At 40.7% G+C, this 12,822-nt stretch overlaps 1 protein-coding gene across 3 annotated transcripts; it reads right to left on the bottom strand.

Moving 5' to 3' along the window:
• Window positions 1-2,179: 2,179 nt before the first annotated feature.
• On the bottom strand, window positions 2,180-9,533 carry irf8 (interferon regulatory factor 8). Of its 3 annotated transcripts, none has more exons than XM_064992329.1 (9): window positions 9,349-9,533; window positions 8,916-9,089; window positions 6,265-6,448; window positions 5,884-5,978; window positions 5,520-5,628; window positions 4,751-4,798; window positions 4,234-4,638; window positions 3,925-4,040; window positions 2,180-3,371 (listed from the first exon to the last, which is right to left on the bottom strand). In XM_064992329.1, the coding sequence occupies exons 2-9, from the start codon at window positions 9,087-9,089 to the stop codon at window positions 3,174-3,176; spliced, it is 1,329 nt and encodes a 442-aa protein (XP_064848401.1). In that variant the 5' UTR covers window positions 9,349-9,533; the 3' UTR covers window positions 2,180-3,173. The 3 variants fall into 3 exon arrangements, with proteins under 3 accessions (XP_064848401.1, XP_064848392.1, XP_064848384.1); XM_064992320.1 differs by having other exon boundaries at window positions 5,875-5,975; XM_064992312.1 differs by having other exon boundaries at window positions 5,875-5,978; window positions 9,349-9,532.
• Window positions 9,534-12,822: the final 3,289 nt, after the last annotated feature.

Here is a 12,822-nt window from a genome sequence, read left to right as displayed (position 1 = left end):
AAATGACATATTTTTGTTTCCTGTGTGTTTGTGTGTCAATGATGAATATGATGAAACAGGGGGGGGGGTCATTGCTGACTCTACAGTCCATTTCAGAGACATCTTGACATTTTCAGAGAAGTAAGCAACAAATCTGGCCACAAAACCAAAGAGAGAAAAAGCATATTTTCAAGGAAATACTTGGGAGAATAGTAATTCCTCTTTATTTAATCTTTAATTTCTTTGATGATTCTAGTTAGTTCGTGAGAGGCTGAAGTGTATGTCAGTGTCTCTAGATCTGACATAATAAACTCAGCAAAAAAAGAAAGGTCCCTTTTTCAGGACCCTGTTTTCCAAAGATAATTAGTAAAAATCCAATAACTTTACAGATCTTCAATGTCAAGGGTTTAAACACTGTTTCCCATGCTGTTTCCCATGTTTCCCAGGCCTGTTGTAAGGCAGGTTGCAGGCAATTTCAATGCTGTGCGTTACAGGGAAGTCATCCTCCTCCCTCATGTGGTACCCTTCCTGCAGGCTCATCCTGACTGTTACTTTTGATTTTGACCCCCCCCCTTTGTTCAGGGACACATTATTCAATTTCTGTTAGTCACATGTCTGTGGAACTTGTTCAGATTATGTCTCAGTTGTTGAATCTTGTTATGTTCAAACAAATATTTACACATGTTAAGTTTTCTGAAAACAAACGCAGTTGACAATGAGAGGATGTTTCTTTTTATGCTGAGTTTACATGTAGTGTCTGTATGCTACCACCACAGCTGCTGATGTTAAATGGAAGACTTGCTTCTTTATGATCATTTATTGTGGGAAGCCTCAGACGCCACAAGGCAGCGTTGCAACACAGGAGACATCACACTGCAGATACTGCAACTGTGGACAGAATACATAGGCTCGTGCTTTGTGCATAACCGCACTCTATCCCCCCATAACCAACTTTTCTCATTATAACTAGGGACAGCAGTTTTTCCTGACCGCTTGATCTGACCAGGAAGTCTGGGCTCTAGTTATTATTGTCCTGGTCAGATCACATAAGTAGAGTCAATAGGCCCATTCTATTCTTCTGAATATTAGCCTAGTCTCAGAGAGTTCTTATTTGGGGGGTAGACTTGGTTTCCGTTGACAGTTTCTGATGGCTTGCAGTCAGTTCCTGCTCGTTGAAACCCTGTGGAGGGGTTCTGACAGACATGTAACACCTCTACATGTCTGTGGACCACACGCGCATGCGCACACCCACACAAATGTATCCGAACCAGTACGGTTCTGGTCATCCCTGTAGTGTGAATCAGGCACAAGTCAAGTGACATAGATTACCTAGACTGTTTGTGATGAGAGTGTGCGAGTACGTGTGTGGCATGTTAGCAATGTTTTGTTGCTGAATTCCAAATAATTAAGTGCTGAATGACCTGAGAACTCTAATATCTGTGTGGGTGTGAAGTGGAACTGAGAGTGTGTGTGGGGGGGGGGCATGTTTGCGTTTTGTGTAGGTTGTTCTTTTGTACTTGAGTAGTTTCTCATGAATGGAGATGGGAGAGTAGCCCATTCTCTAGAAGTTAGAAATAAGAACAAATAAGGAATCCCCCACAGAGGGAGTGGGGAGATCACAATGACCTTTGTCTCTCTTCTTCTGCTCTCATCCTCCTTTCTCTCCATCAGCCATGTCTTACTCACTGGGGATGTCCTAGACACTAGTTTCCCTCCTCTACAGTAACCTCTCTAAGGTCCGTCCTCTCTATGGTTTCTGTCCAACAATAGAAAATGTTGGCTGTTGTTCCATCACTAATATACTCATTCACTCACTCAGACACCCGTGATTTCACTTGTGGGATGTAAGTTTACTTGTGGGATGCATGTGAAGGAGTTCCTTATATACTGTTGTGACAAGCAGCATGGCAGCGCTACTGCCATGTAACAGTCGGTGGTGGCTAGTATGGGTACACTTCTCTGGAAGATGCTTTTTTAGGCTGGCTGCAGCTTTGAAAGTATTCAATGAAATACACACAAACAGAAAACATATGTAATTTGACCATTTATTCTGGCCTATGGTGTGCTGAATAGTTTTAGCTGTGGTTTTCAAGCCATCATCAAAGTGTCAATCAAAGATATGTTCAGTAAGTGACTTTATAGATATTGCAGTATGACAGCTCATAAATAAAATGCTAGCAAAATGAAGAGATTCACTGAAAAGTTTGATAATTTGTTATTTATTTGTAAAATGAATTCAAAGAGAGTAAAACAGTGGGCAGAATAGGATAGTAAAACCTATCTATATCAAATACAATCCAAGCAATCATGTTGCTGTTCAAATCTCTCATATAGTATAAGAAAAATATGTTTCTACAGTACAAATAGAACAAATTTAAAGGATAAGGATGTTCTAAATATAAAGAAAATAGGTAATCTGGTGTACTGTTACCTAAATGTCCTGCCTTCCTTTTAGTTATGCTGTCCCTTTATTGTCCATGATTAAATGTACTCTGATATGATGACTAGTATGGCGTATTGGATTGAATATCAATCAAATTTTCCATAATAAAAAATACATTAAAAGCAAGTGAGAAATCTGACAAAGAAATCACACAAAAGCTAGTCAATCGATAGCCACACAAATTCTAATATAACATTCGACACTTCAGGGTTTATTCAATCAACTTCACTGCTGTAGTAAATTAACCACATGTTGTTTAAAAATTAATAGTGATAACCTTGATGATAGTAGGTTTACAAGACAGAATAGTTCAAACAACTATATTTTGAATTGTATTACATTTGATCTATTTTTCATCTGGATTGGGGGAAACATGTGGTATACTCACTGGGGTGGTATATTTGATGAGTAATCCCTTTAATACCTTTACAGCACCATTTGTAATATCGTTGTATAGTACTTCCCTTTCTTGACACACAGTGTCTCTGTAACACCCAAGCTGCATAGCGTTGGGTCCTATCAGTTCACACCTTGCAAGTGTTGCCTTTGTTCCGATCCTCTATCCCATCTCTTTCTCCATTCATCAAAGTATGCCCTTGCTCATTGGCTCTGAAGAATTGAAAAGCATTGCTGTAAGCAAGGGCTAAAAGGTGTGAGAGGCTGAAGTGTATGTTAGTGACACATTTCACCATATGTCATGTCAGTCCTTTCTTGTTATATCAATGAGGGGGAGTGAAGGAAGGTGCTCTGTTCAGGCGGTGATGGGCATGTTGTCCCTGTAGCAGGCTACCCTCTGAGGGGCGGTGTAGCTACACAGGTCCTGGTAGATCCGGGCCATCTGCTCCCCAGCATGCAGCTCGTCTGACTGGATCTCCAGGTTAGGACTGCTGTACTGGGAACGACGCATGCTCACTGCATCCAACAGCTGCTGGCAGTTCACTGGAATGACCTGTAACCGAATACAGACAGAGAAAGAAGAAGAGAAGGGGAGAGGGAGAGAAGGAGAGGGGCAACTGTAAGCTCAGTCTGCCAGCTTCTGACAGTAGACTGGAGTGATCTGAACACAACCAGACAGGGAGAGAAGAAGAGAGGTAACTGTTAGCCCAGCTTGTATTTTTAAGGTACACTCTTAGAAAAAAAGGTGCTATCTAGAACCTTAAAGGGTTCTTCGACTGTCCCCATAGGAGAACCCTTTGAATAACCCTTTTTAGTTGCAGGTAGAACACTTTTGGTTCCAGGTAGAACCCTTTTAGGTTCCATGGAGAACCTTTTTCTAGAGGATTGTACATGGAGCCCAAAAGGGTTCTACCTGGAAGCAAAAAGGCTTGGGGACAGCCCGAAGAACCCCTTTGGAACCCTTTTTCTTCTAAGAGTGTAGTGGTGCCCTTTTGACCAAATCACCTTGAAGACTAAAGTTACCTCTATTTACTCAAACACATTCTGGGACTGTGCTGGGGGGATACCACATGTTTCAGTGATCCAGGGGATATAACCTCTGTTACCTGGACGATGATAAGTTTGGTCTTGGCTGTGCTGAGGTCATGAAGCTCCTCCCCGAAACACAGGGTCACCATGGGGTCAGGGGCGGGAATCTGGCCCTCCTGGTACAGCTGGAGAGCTGGGACAAACAAAGCAGACAGAGAAGAACTTATTACACAGACAGAGAATGCTTCATCATAACTGCACACTGATGAGTGAAGGTATGTACTCCAAAGAGTATATATCAGTCAAGAGTATATGTATTCCTGTCCTCTTCAGAGCACAACATCCTAAATCAACAACAAAAACAACATGAGTTCCTTTCTCCTCACCTTGGAAGAACCTTCCTGTGTCAAAAATCTTGACCACATCATCTCTCTCCAGTTTGCAGGGCCCCCCAGGGCTGTAGTGGTGGCTCAATCCCCCGAGCCCGCTCCAGAACACACGGCTCTGGCACAGCCTCTTGATGAAGATGCCCTCGCGGTTGGCACGGACCAGCACACCCCTCTCCAGGTGGCCCAGGAGCTTGCGGGTGACATGGCGTTGGCGCTCAACCTCGATGAGTTCAGCGGGGGGGAAACAGACGTTCTGCAGGCTGTCTGGGAGACCGTAGGGGGACCTGTGCTGGACCAAGGGAGGCTGACCCGGAGAGATACGACAGCCATCAGCATGAGATGTCACCACGCTGTCCATCAGCTTCCCACCATAGAAGAAGTTAATGATCATCTGGGAGAAGGCTGGAAACAGAGTGAGGGAAGTGTTGAGGAAGCCACCGCATTGTCTTCTATTAAGTCTCGCAGAGGAATGCAAATAAATACATCTGTATTTAGAAATACTGAGGAAACATACCGGCATTGAAAGAACCCATCGGCGAGGGATCTTGATGCCCCGGGAAGACTGCAGGGAAATAAAAAGAAAAAGATAACTGACTTTGTGGTATAGATTTTTTCTATTAGGAAATTCAAATATTGCCTTCCTCTTACATATGCAGCATGCTCGTTAAGATGCAATGATCTTGAGTGACCGTGAAAAACATCTGACCCCTCTATCATGTCATGATTTGTCATTTCATCAAAAAATACAGCCCGTCAAGCACAACAGACTCACAGGTGGCGTGACCAAGAAAAAAACACCTTAGTCAGAAAAGTGCTAAAGGAAATGAGCAAATCCTTCCCCCTCTAGAATCATGTAAACAAGCTTGTGTTAGAAGCCATAACTGCAAGGTAAAGTCGCAGTTTTGCATCGCTATAGATACGCAGTTATTTTTAAACGAATAAATCTCAACTCTCACAAAGGAGGAACTATAGCCTCATGCTATAGCCTCAAAGAACATACCACAATAATGCCCACTTTGATACAGGAGACATAAACATGCAAGTTTCTCTACAAAATGTCCTCATGGAAAACAGCTAGACAGATACTTTTAACAAGGACAATATGATGTATAGGCATTTGCTAACTCTAATTAAATAGATCAGATAATTGACATTTGTTCCAGTCTTCACTGTATGAAAGTGTTTAAATGGACATGACACCACTGCATGTTGGCAATACTCCACTAGATTGGATGACACTGTTAAAGAAAAGAACCATTGACTGAGTGGAGAAGGACCCTTACCACTGACACTGCCCTGGGACCAGTACTCTGGACTGGGCTGCATCCTACAGCCATCCTCCTGGGGAGAGTGGCTCCTCTTGACGATGCCAAGGTACTCATCACTGGAAGACTGTTAATGGAATGACACACCATGCAATTAGTCTCTAATAACCATACATCAACAACCATACATATAAAGCTGCTTTAGAAACAGAAGAGGTAATATAGTTGGTAGTGGAATATAGAGAGACAGAAAAGGAGGGAACACTTGACAGACATTAAAACAAGAAAACAGTAAAACAGAGTGAGTGAAGTCAGTGAGAAATATAGACAGAGAGAGGAAGGGAAGCAATGGATGGGAAAAAGAAAAGCATACCTGCTTCACCTCTTTGATGAGCTCCTCCAGGTGTGCAGAGCTGCAGTCCATGTCAGTACTGTCACCAGGGCTAGATGTCAAAGCTGCTGCTGCACTTTTACCTGCTGGAGCAGAGGGGACAGCATGGTTGTTAGTCTTATTATCACAGCTATTCTTTCTATTTACTACGGAAAAAGGCTGATGGTCATATGTAAATCAAGTCTCAACAGCAAGCTGTCTTTGTCCAGGTGTCTATGTTTTCAACTCTGATCAAGGCAACGTCCTGCTGCTGAAACATTAGTGACTTTTAATAAATAATTTGCATTGGTGCAATTTGACTCTACATCCATTCAATGCAGGTGTTTATAATGTTCATTATTCTAATGTCTCCATAGTGAAATATGAACTCACTCTTCTGCTCCTCCTCGGGGACAATGCGGTACACCTTGTAGGGCTCAGAGATGTCCAGCTGGGACCTGTCTCCCACCTCCTCGAAGTCGGGGCTCTTATTGAGGGCACACCGCAGCCTGGTCTTCCATGTAGCAGGCTCAGCCTTCTCCCCCTCCTTAAACTTCCCCTTAAACACCGCCCAGGCCTGCAGGGAGGGAGCAGGTACATTAGAACGACATTCATATTAACACACATCAAAACATAACACACACCTGCTGGTGCTGTCAACAACTTGTTATATTGAAAAAGGTCTGGAACGAAATGATAGAGATTAGAAAAGTCCATGATGAAGCCATGCATAGAAGTAATTAGAACTCAACTACTTTGACAGGCAGAATACAATTAATCACATGATAAATACAGGTAGGATACATGAAACAAAAGGTTGAATTGTAATGACATGAAACTGGACAGGTTCTGGTTTAAATGATTTGTTAACTGTTAAGTTATAATTACATATAATTACACAAAGATATTAGATTTTCAATGTAATTTTTCTCTGCTTGTCTTATTATGACCATGGGCTCTATTTTAGCTTGCTCCAAGGAGGCGCAAGTGTCAAATGCAGATTAGTTTGCAATTTCATCATGTCAAAACTGGTACACTGGCATTTTCCAGCCATAACGCCAGGTTCAGCAATTTACCTGTCTAAAATCAGCTCACTTGCACTGAGGGGGGAAAGGTGGCAATATTTGAGGTGTGTCCTTAAAAACAAGCACAAGAGTGACAATTTCATGGAGCGCAAATGGGAAGTTTTAAGACTCACAAAAAGCAGGTTTTAACGGTAACACAGCTGATAATGGCAGTCTGTCCAGGCATGATGCACAGTGCCCATGGAAGAGAGGTAGTCTGTCCAGGCATGATGCACAGTGCCCATGGAAGAGAGGTAGTCTGTCCAGGCATGATGCACAGTGCCCATGGAAGAGAGGCAGTCTGTCCAGGCATGATGCACAGTGCCCATGGAAGAGAGGTAGTCTGTCCAGGCATGATGCACAGTGCCCATGGAAGAGAGGCAGTCTGTCCAGGCATGATGCACAGTGCCCATGGAAGAGAGGCAGTCTGTCCAGGCATGATGCACAGTGCCCATGGAAGAGAGGCAGTCTGTCCAGGCATGATGCACAGTGCCCATGGAAGAGAGGCAGTCTGTCCAGGCATGATGCACAGTGCCCATGGAAGAGAGGCAGTCTGTCCAGGCATGATGCACAGTGCCCATGGAAGAGAGGGCAGTCTGTCCAGGCATGATGCACAGTGCCCATGGAAGAGAGGCAGTCTGTCCAGGCATGATGCACAGTGCCCATGGAAGAGAGGTAGTCTGTCCAGGCATGATGCACAGTGCCCATGGAAGAGAGGTAGTCTGTCCAGGCATGATGCACAGTGCCCATGGAAGAGAGATGTGCTTTTTATGCCAGTGAAATTCTTATTTAGAAACATAAAAAAACGATTGGTTTCATTTAGTTTAATTTTATATATGTTTTCATGAGCATAGCCTAACCTCCCCTTATTCAAGGCCGATTTATCAGCATTGCACAGATACATCTTTTTCTCCTGGCCATTAGCCAAGTAGCCTATGGATAAAGGGGTTTTAAATGGTCTGCTAATAGTGCTTAGAAATATTTTGGAGGTTTTCGCCCTCATGCTTTTTCATTTTTCACAATTTACATACCTGCGTAGTTCATTTCGCTTGTTCAAGTATCCATCCTCATCTCCACAGAGTGCATTTCATCTGGTTACCAAAGAAATGCTCCTCTAAATGTTTTTAAATTATTCAGTCCTATAATGCTTTATCATGGTAGGCCTATGCTATATTTTGCGTATTGATAACGTGCCTCACACATTACAATGTGATTTGTGGGAACCTAGTATTCTTTATTTTAGAAGAAGTGCGATGCGTAAAGACATAAAGACATGTAGGCTAAAGGCTCGGCTCATTGAAGCCATTTACAACACTGTTGACCGACAACATTGCAAACATAGGCTATTGAGCTAACTCTTTTTTTTACTGTTGCTATTACTCATTACTGTAGCCTATGCTATTTAATAAGCTGTAGTATCAATCCACAATGGACCAGCAGGAATTGGAATAGATGGCAATGCAAAGATCATCAATAACCTACAGAACTTGAGACAAATGCATGCATTAAGCCATGGAATGTGTTGAGCCCTTGTCACACCTACAACTTGTTCATTCATCAAAACCCAGGCATTTCGTGCCCCTGCCAGCTATTGTGCTTATAATTCTGGCTGTGAGAACAGCAAAAATATTTCTGACACACCCCCAGAACAAGAGATACTGCCAGCACTAAGATTTAGCATTGTGTTAGGTTTGTTAAAATAGAGCCCCATGACTCATAGATCAAGGTATTGTCATCTATGTCATCATACTCTGCAATGAATGTGTAACCTATATGTGCGTTACAGGTGGTGAGAATGTGTTAGTTAAACCAACAAAACGTAATTCACACCTGCTCTATTTGTAGGCGCGGAAAAAAGTGTGTTATATGTGCCTCTCCAAAAGTCGTGCGGAAGGCTACACATATCGGTGATCTAAATATGCTCTCAAATCCACCGCTATCAACACAATCCTCGTTTGAAACGTGTGTCAATGAACCTACCTTGAAGATAGAAGCGTCTACCTCCTGGTTGTAATCCTGCTTCCCAGCATGTTTCCAGGGGATACGGAACATAATGCGGCTGTCGTCCTCCCAGACCAGCCCCGGGTACTGGCCGCTCTGGATCTGCTCAACGAGCCACTGTTTCAGCCTCCGACCGCCCGGGGTTACTGACATCTGTCATAAACATTCACAAGACATGTAACTGTATGGGCTGATAGTTTGTTTTCATTTTATGCTTGTTTGTGATAATTAGGAACTTATTTCAAGAGAGAGCGAGGCAGATATAGAGGGAGGAGAGAGAGAGCAAAAAGTAAAACAAGATAGTAATGGTTTATTATTTCAAAACAACTATAATTTTCTAATAGCCTACGTTTTATATAGGTAGAAAAGGGAACACGCTTGAAGAGTTTAAACAAAGACAACTAAATCTTACCTTTTATTTTTGTATTGATAAGTATGTTAGATATCCTTCAAATAGCTTATTGAAGACTATTGTTAAACCTTAATACCAAGTCGATGTCTCAGCGTCAATAGAATAAGTCTTTACTCGTATAACAGTTTAATATCTTCTTTAAGGTGAATGAAGCATTGACTGCAAGCTGATTGGACGGATGCGTTTCATTTGTATCCAATAAGGTTTGGGAAATACTTATAGACAACCCAATCCGGAAGTCTTGTTCTTCGACGCAGTGTCATTTACAAGAAATCATCTGACAGGAGATATCGTAGGGTCTATGCCACAGTTGGCTACAGACGGCGGGGTATTGAACAATCCTGGATAATAATTAGTAAAGGACAAAGGGGATTTCACAGCGTCATAAAATACATTTTACTGTAAAGGTTGGCCCAACAGGTATTGTTCCTTCGTTACTAAAACCCCCACTTGTGCAGGTTCTACTACAGTTTAGGCTACATTCAAACATAATGTAGGCGTCGGCAGGGTAACTTTCAGGTCGGCTATGGTTGACTGATATCTATGCTGAAATAGATGCAATTATAAAGTGTTTATCATGTTACCATGTTAATTAGTTTTTATTTCGTGAGAATAAGAGTGTCCCAAAAAAATACAACGTTTCTAATGCCAACATGCTTATTCATAGGCCTCATACTGAAAGGACTATACACTGATTGTACAAAACATTTAGAACACCTGCTCTTTCCATGACATTTACTGACCAGGTGAATCTAAGTGAAAGCTATGACCTATTAATGATGTCACCTGTTAAATCCACTTCAATCAGTGTAGATGAAGGGGAGAAGACAGGTTGAAGAAGATGTTTAAGCCTTGAGACAATTGAGATATGGATTGTGTATGTGTGCCATTCAGAGGGTGAATGGGCAAGACAAAATATTTAAGTGCCTTTGAATGGGGTATGGTAGTAGCTGCCAGTTACACTGGTTTGAGTGTGTCAAGAACTGCAACGCTGGTGGGTTTTTCACACAACAGTTTCCCGTGTGTATCAAAAATGGTCCACCACGATTCATTTCAATTTTAAAAGCTTATATACGAAAATGTATATAAATGAGAATTAAACAACAGTTGGACTGATACTATAGCCTTCTTAGACTCAACGACTCTGAAGCAAGACAAAAAATAATCACAAAAAACAGAGATCACCCAAGAAGAAATATTAGATACGGTTAAAACATTCACATGGAGAAAAACACCAGGAATGGATGGCTTTCCCATAGAATTCTATTCAACGTAACAGGTGTCAGTATTGGTAAACATGAATATAAACTAATCTTATTGGCAGATGATCTCTTGATATACAGTTGCAGTCGGAAGTTTACATACACTTAGGCTGGAGTCATTAAAACTAGTTTTTCAGCAAATTTCTTGTTAACAAACTATAGTTTTGGCCAGTTGGTTAGAACATCTACTTTGTGCATGACACAAGTCATTTTTCTGATAGGCTAATTGACATCGTTTGAGTCATTTGAAGGTGTACCTGTTGATGTTTTTCATGGCCTACCTAAATGGCATCATGAGGCAGGAAAATTATGTGGATTTATTGAAGCAACATCTCAAGACATCAGTCAGGAAGTTAAAGCTTGGTCGCAAATGGGTCTTCCAAATGGACAATGACCCCATGCATTCTTCCAAAGTTGTGGCAAATGGCTTAAGGACAACAAAGTTAAGGTATTGGAGTGGCCATCACAAAGCCCTGACCTCAATCCTATAGACAATTTGTTGGCACAACTGAAAAAGAGTGTGCGAGCAAGGAGGCCTACAAACCTGACTCAGTTACACCAGCTCTGTCAGGAGGAATGGGTCAAAATTCACCCAACTTATTGTGGGAAGCTTGTGGAAGGCTACCCGAAATGTTTGACCCAAGTTATTAAATCATTTAAAGGCAATGCTACCAAATACTAATTGAGTGTATGTAAACTTCTGACCCACTGGGAATGTGATGAAAGAAATAAAAGATGAAATAAATCATTCTCTCTACTATTATTCTGACATTTCACATTCTTAAAATAAAGTGGTGATCCTAACTGACCTAAAACAGGGAATATTTACTCGGATTAAATGTCAGGAATTGTGAAAAACTGAGTTTAAATGCATTTGGCTAAGGTGTATGTAAACTTCCGACTTCAACTGTACCTGACCAATATTGAAAACTCAATGCCCCCTTTGCTAAAAATATTTACAGAATATTTGAAAATCTCAGGTTATAATTTTAACACGGAAAAAAACAAAATAATGGTAATAGGATTTTTTTTTTTAAATACTCACGATATACAGCAATACTTTAAGTGGACCACAAAAAATATAAAATACTTAGGATACTTAATAAGTGACAACAAACTACAAATATATACAGATACATTTATTCCATTACTCAACAATATGAAAGCAGATCTAATTAAATTCAATTGTCTTCCCAGAAATCTTGCAGGTAGAATAAACCACTTTAGAATGTCATGGCTGACAAAGTTTTTGTATTTATTTAAGCGAAGACAGTCTTTAAAAAAGTGTACTCAGTCATAACATACTTTTTTGGAGAAAATAAAATGCATAGAATAAAAAGGAAAGTTTTACATCTTCCTAAATCTGAAGTTGGTTTTAACCTTCCAGACTCGGTAATGAGGGGAAATGGATACATACTGATGATGCGCATGCTCATCCCCAGAATCTTTTCACATGTCTATTTTCAAAGGATAAAGCTATGAACACTATCACAACATAGAAGAAAATTAAACGTATTCTTGAAGAACCAATATCACTTCTTAAAAACACAACCTTATGGAACAATCCTTGGAGAGCTTTTCAGAATTCACAGATAAATTGGTCAACATGGAAAACTTAAGGCATTGAAACCGGAATTGACTTGGTAACAGGAAATGCATTTATTTCCATGACAGAATAAAAAATCCATGCAACTTAAAAGTGAGATATCACAAAATGTATATTTGAAAACTTTTGGGCATCAGAGCAACCTTGATGGAATCTTTGAGTCAGATAAAGGATGTTCATATGATCGGGAAGATATAAAAAACCTAGAGAGCAAATCCAACTGGCAATCTCTTAGAAAAAATATAAACTATTGAAACCAAGACTTTAAAAAACTGATGTTGGCATAAAATGGAAGGAAAGTTGGCATAACTCATGAAATTACAGCTAACAAAAATGTATGCTTAATCCAGTTTAAGATGCTGTATAGAATTTATTATACAAGAGACAAAATTCACAAATTCTACATTACAATGGCAGAATCATGTCTTAATTGTAAAACGAATAATGACTCAATAATCCATGCTTTGTGGACGGAGCTAGAAAGTTGGCTGTTACAATGTAAACTTCATTTTTATCTGTCTGTCTGTATATTTCAAGACATGGCATCGTGAGATAGCCAATGGGTGGGACAATTATCTTCTCATCACTCATCTTGAAAAAATGGAT

Source organism: Oncorhynchus masou, chromosome 2 (assembly GCF_036934945.1).
Source record: "Oncorhynchus masou masou isolate Uvic2021 chromosome 2, UVic_Omas_1.1, whole genome shotgun sequence".
NCBI classification, from domain to species: Eukaryota; Metazoa; Chordata; class Actinopteri; order Salmoniformes; family Salmonidae; genus Oncorhynchus; species Oncorhynchus masou.
Note: the sequence above shows the minus strand (reverse complement) of the source record. Positions and strands in the feature narration are given on the sequence as shown.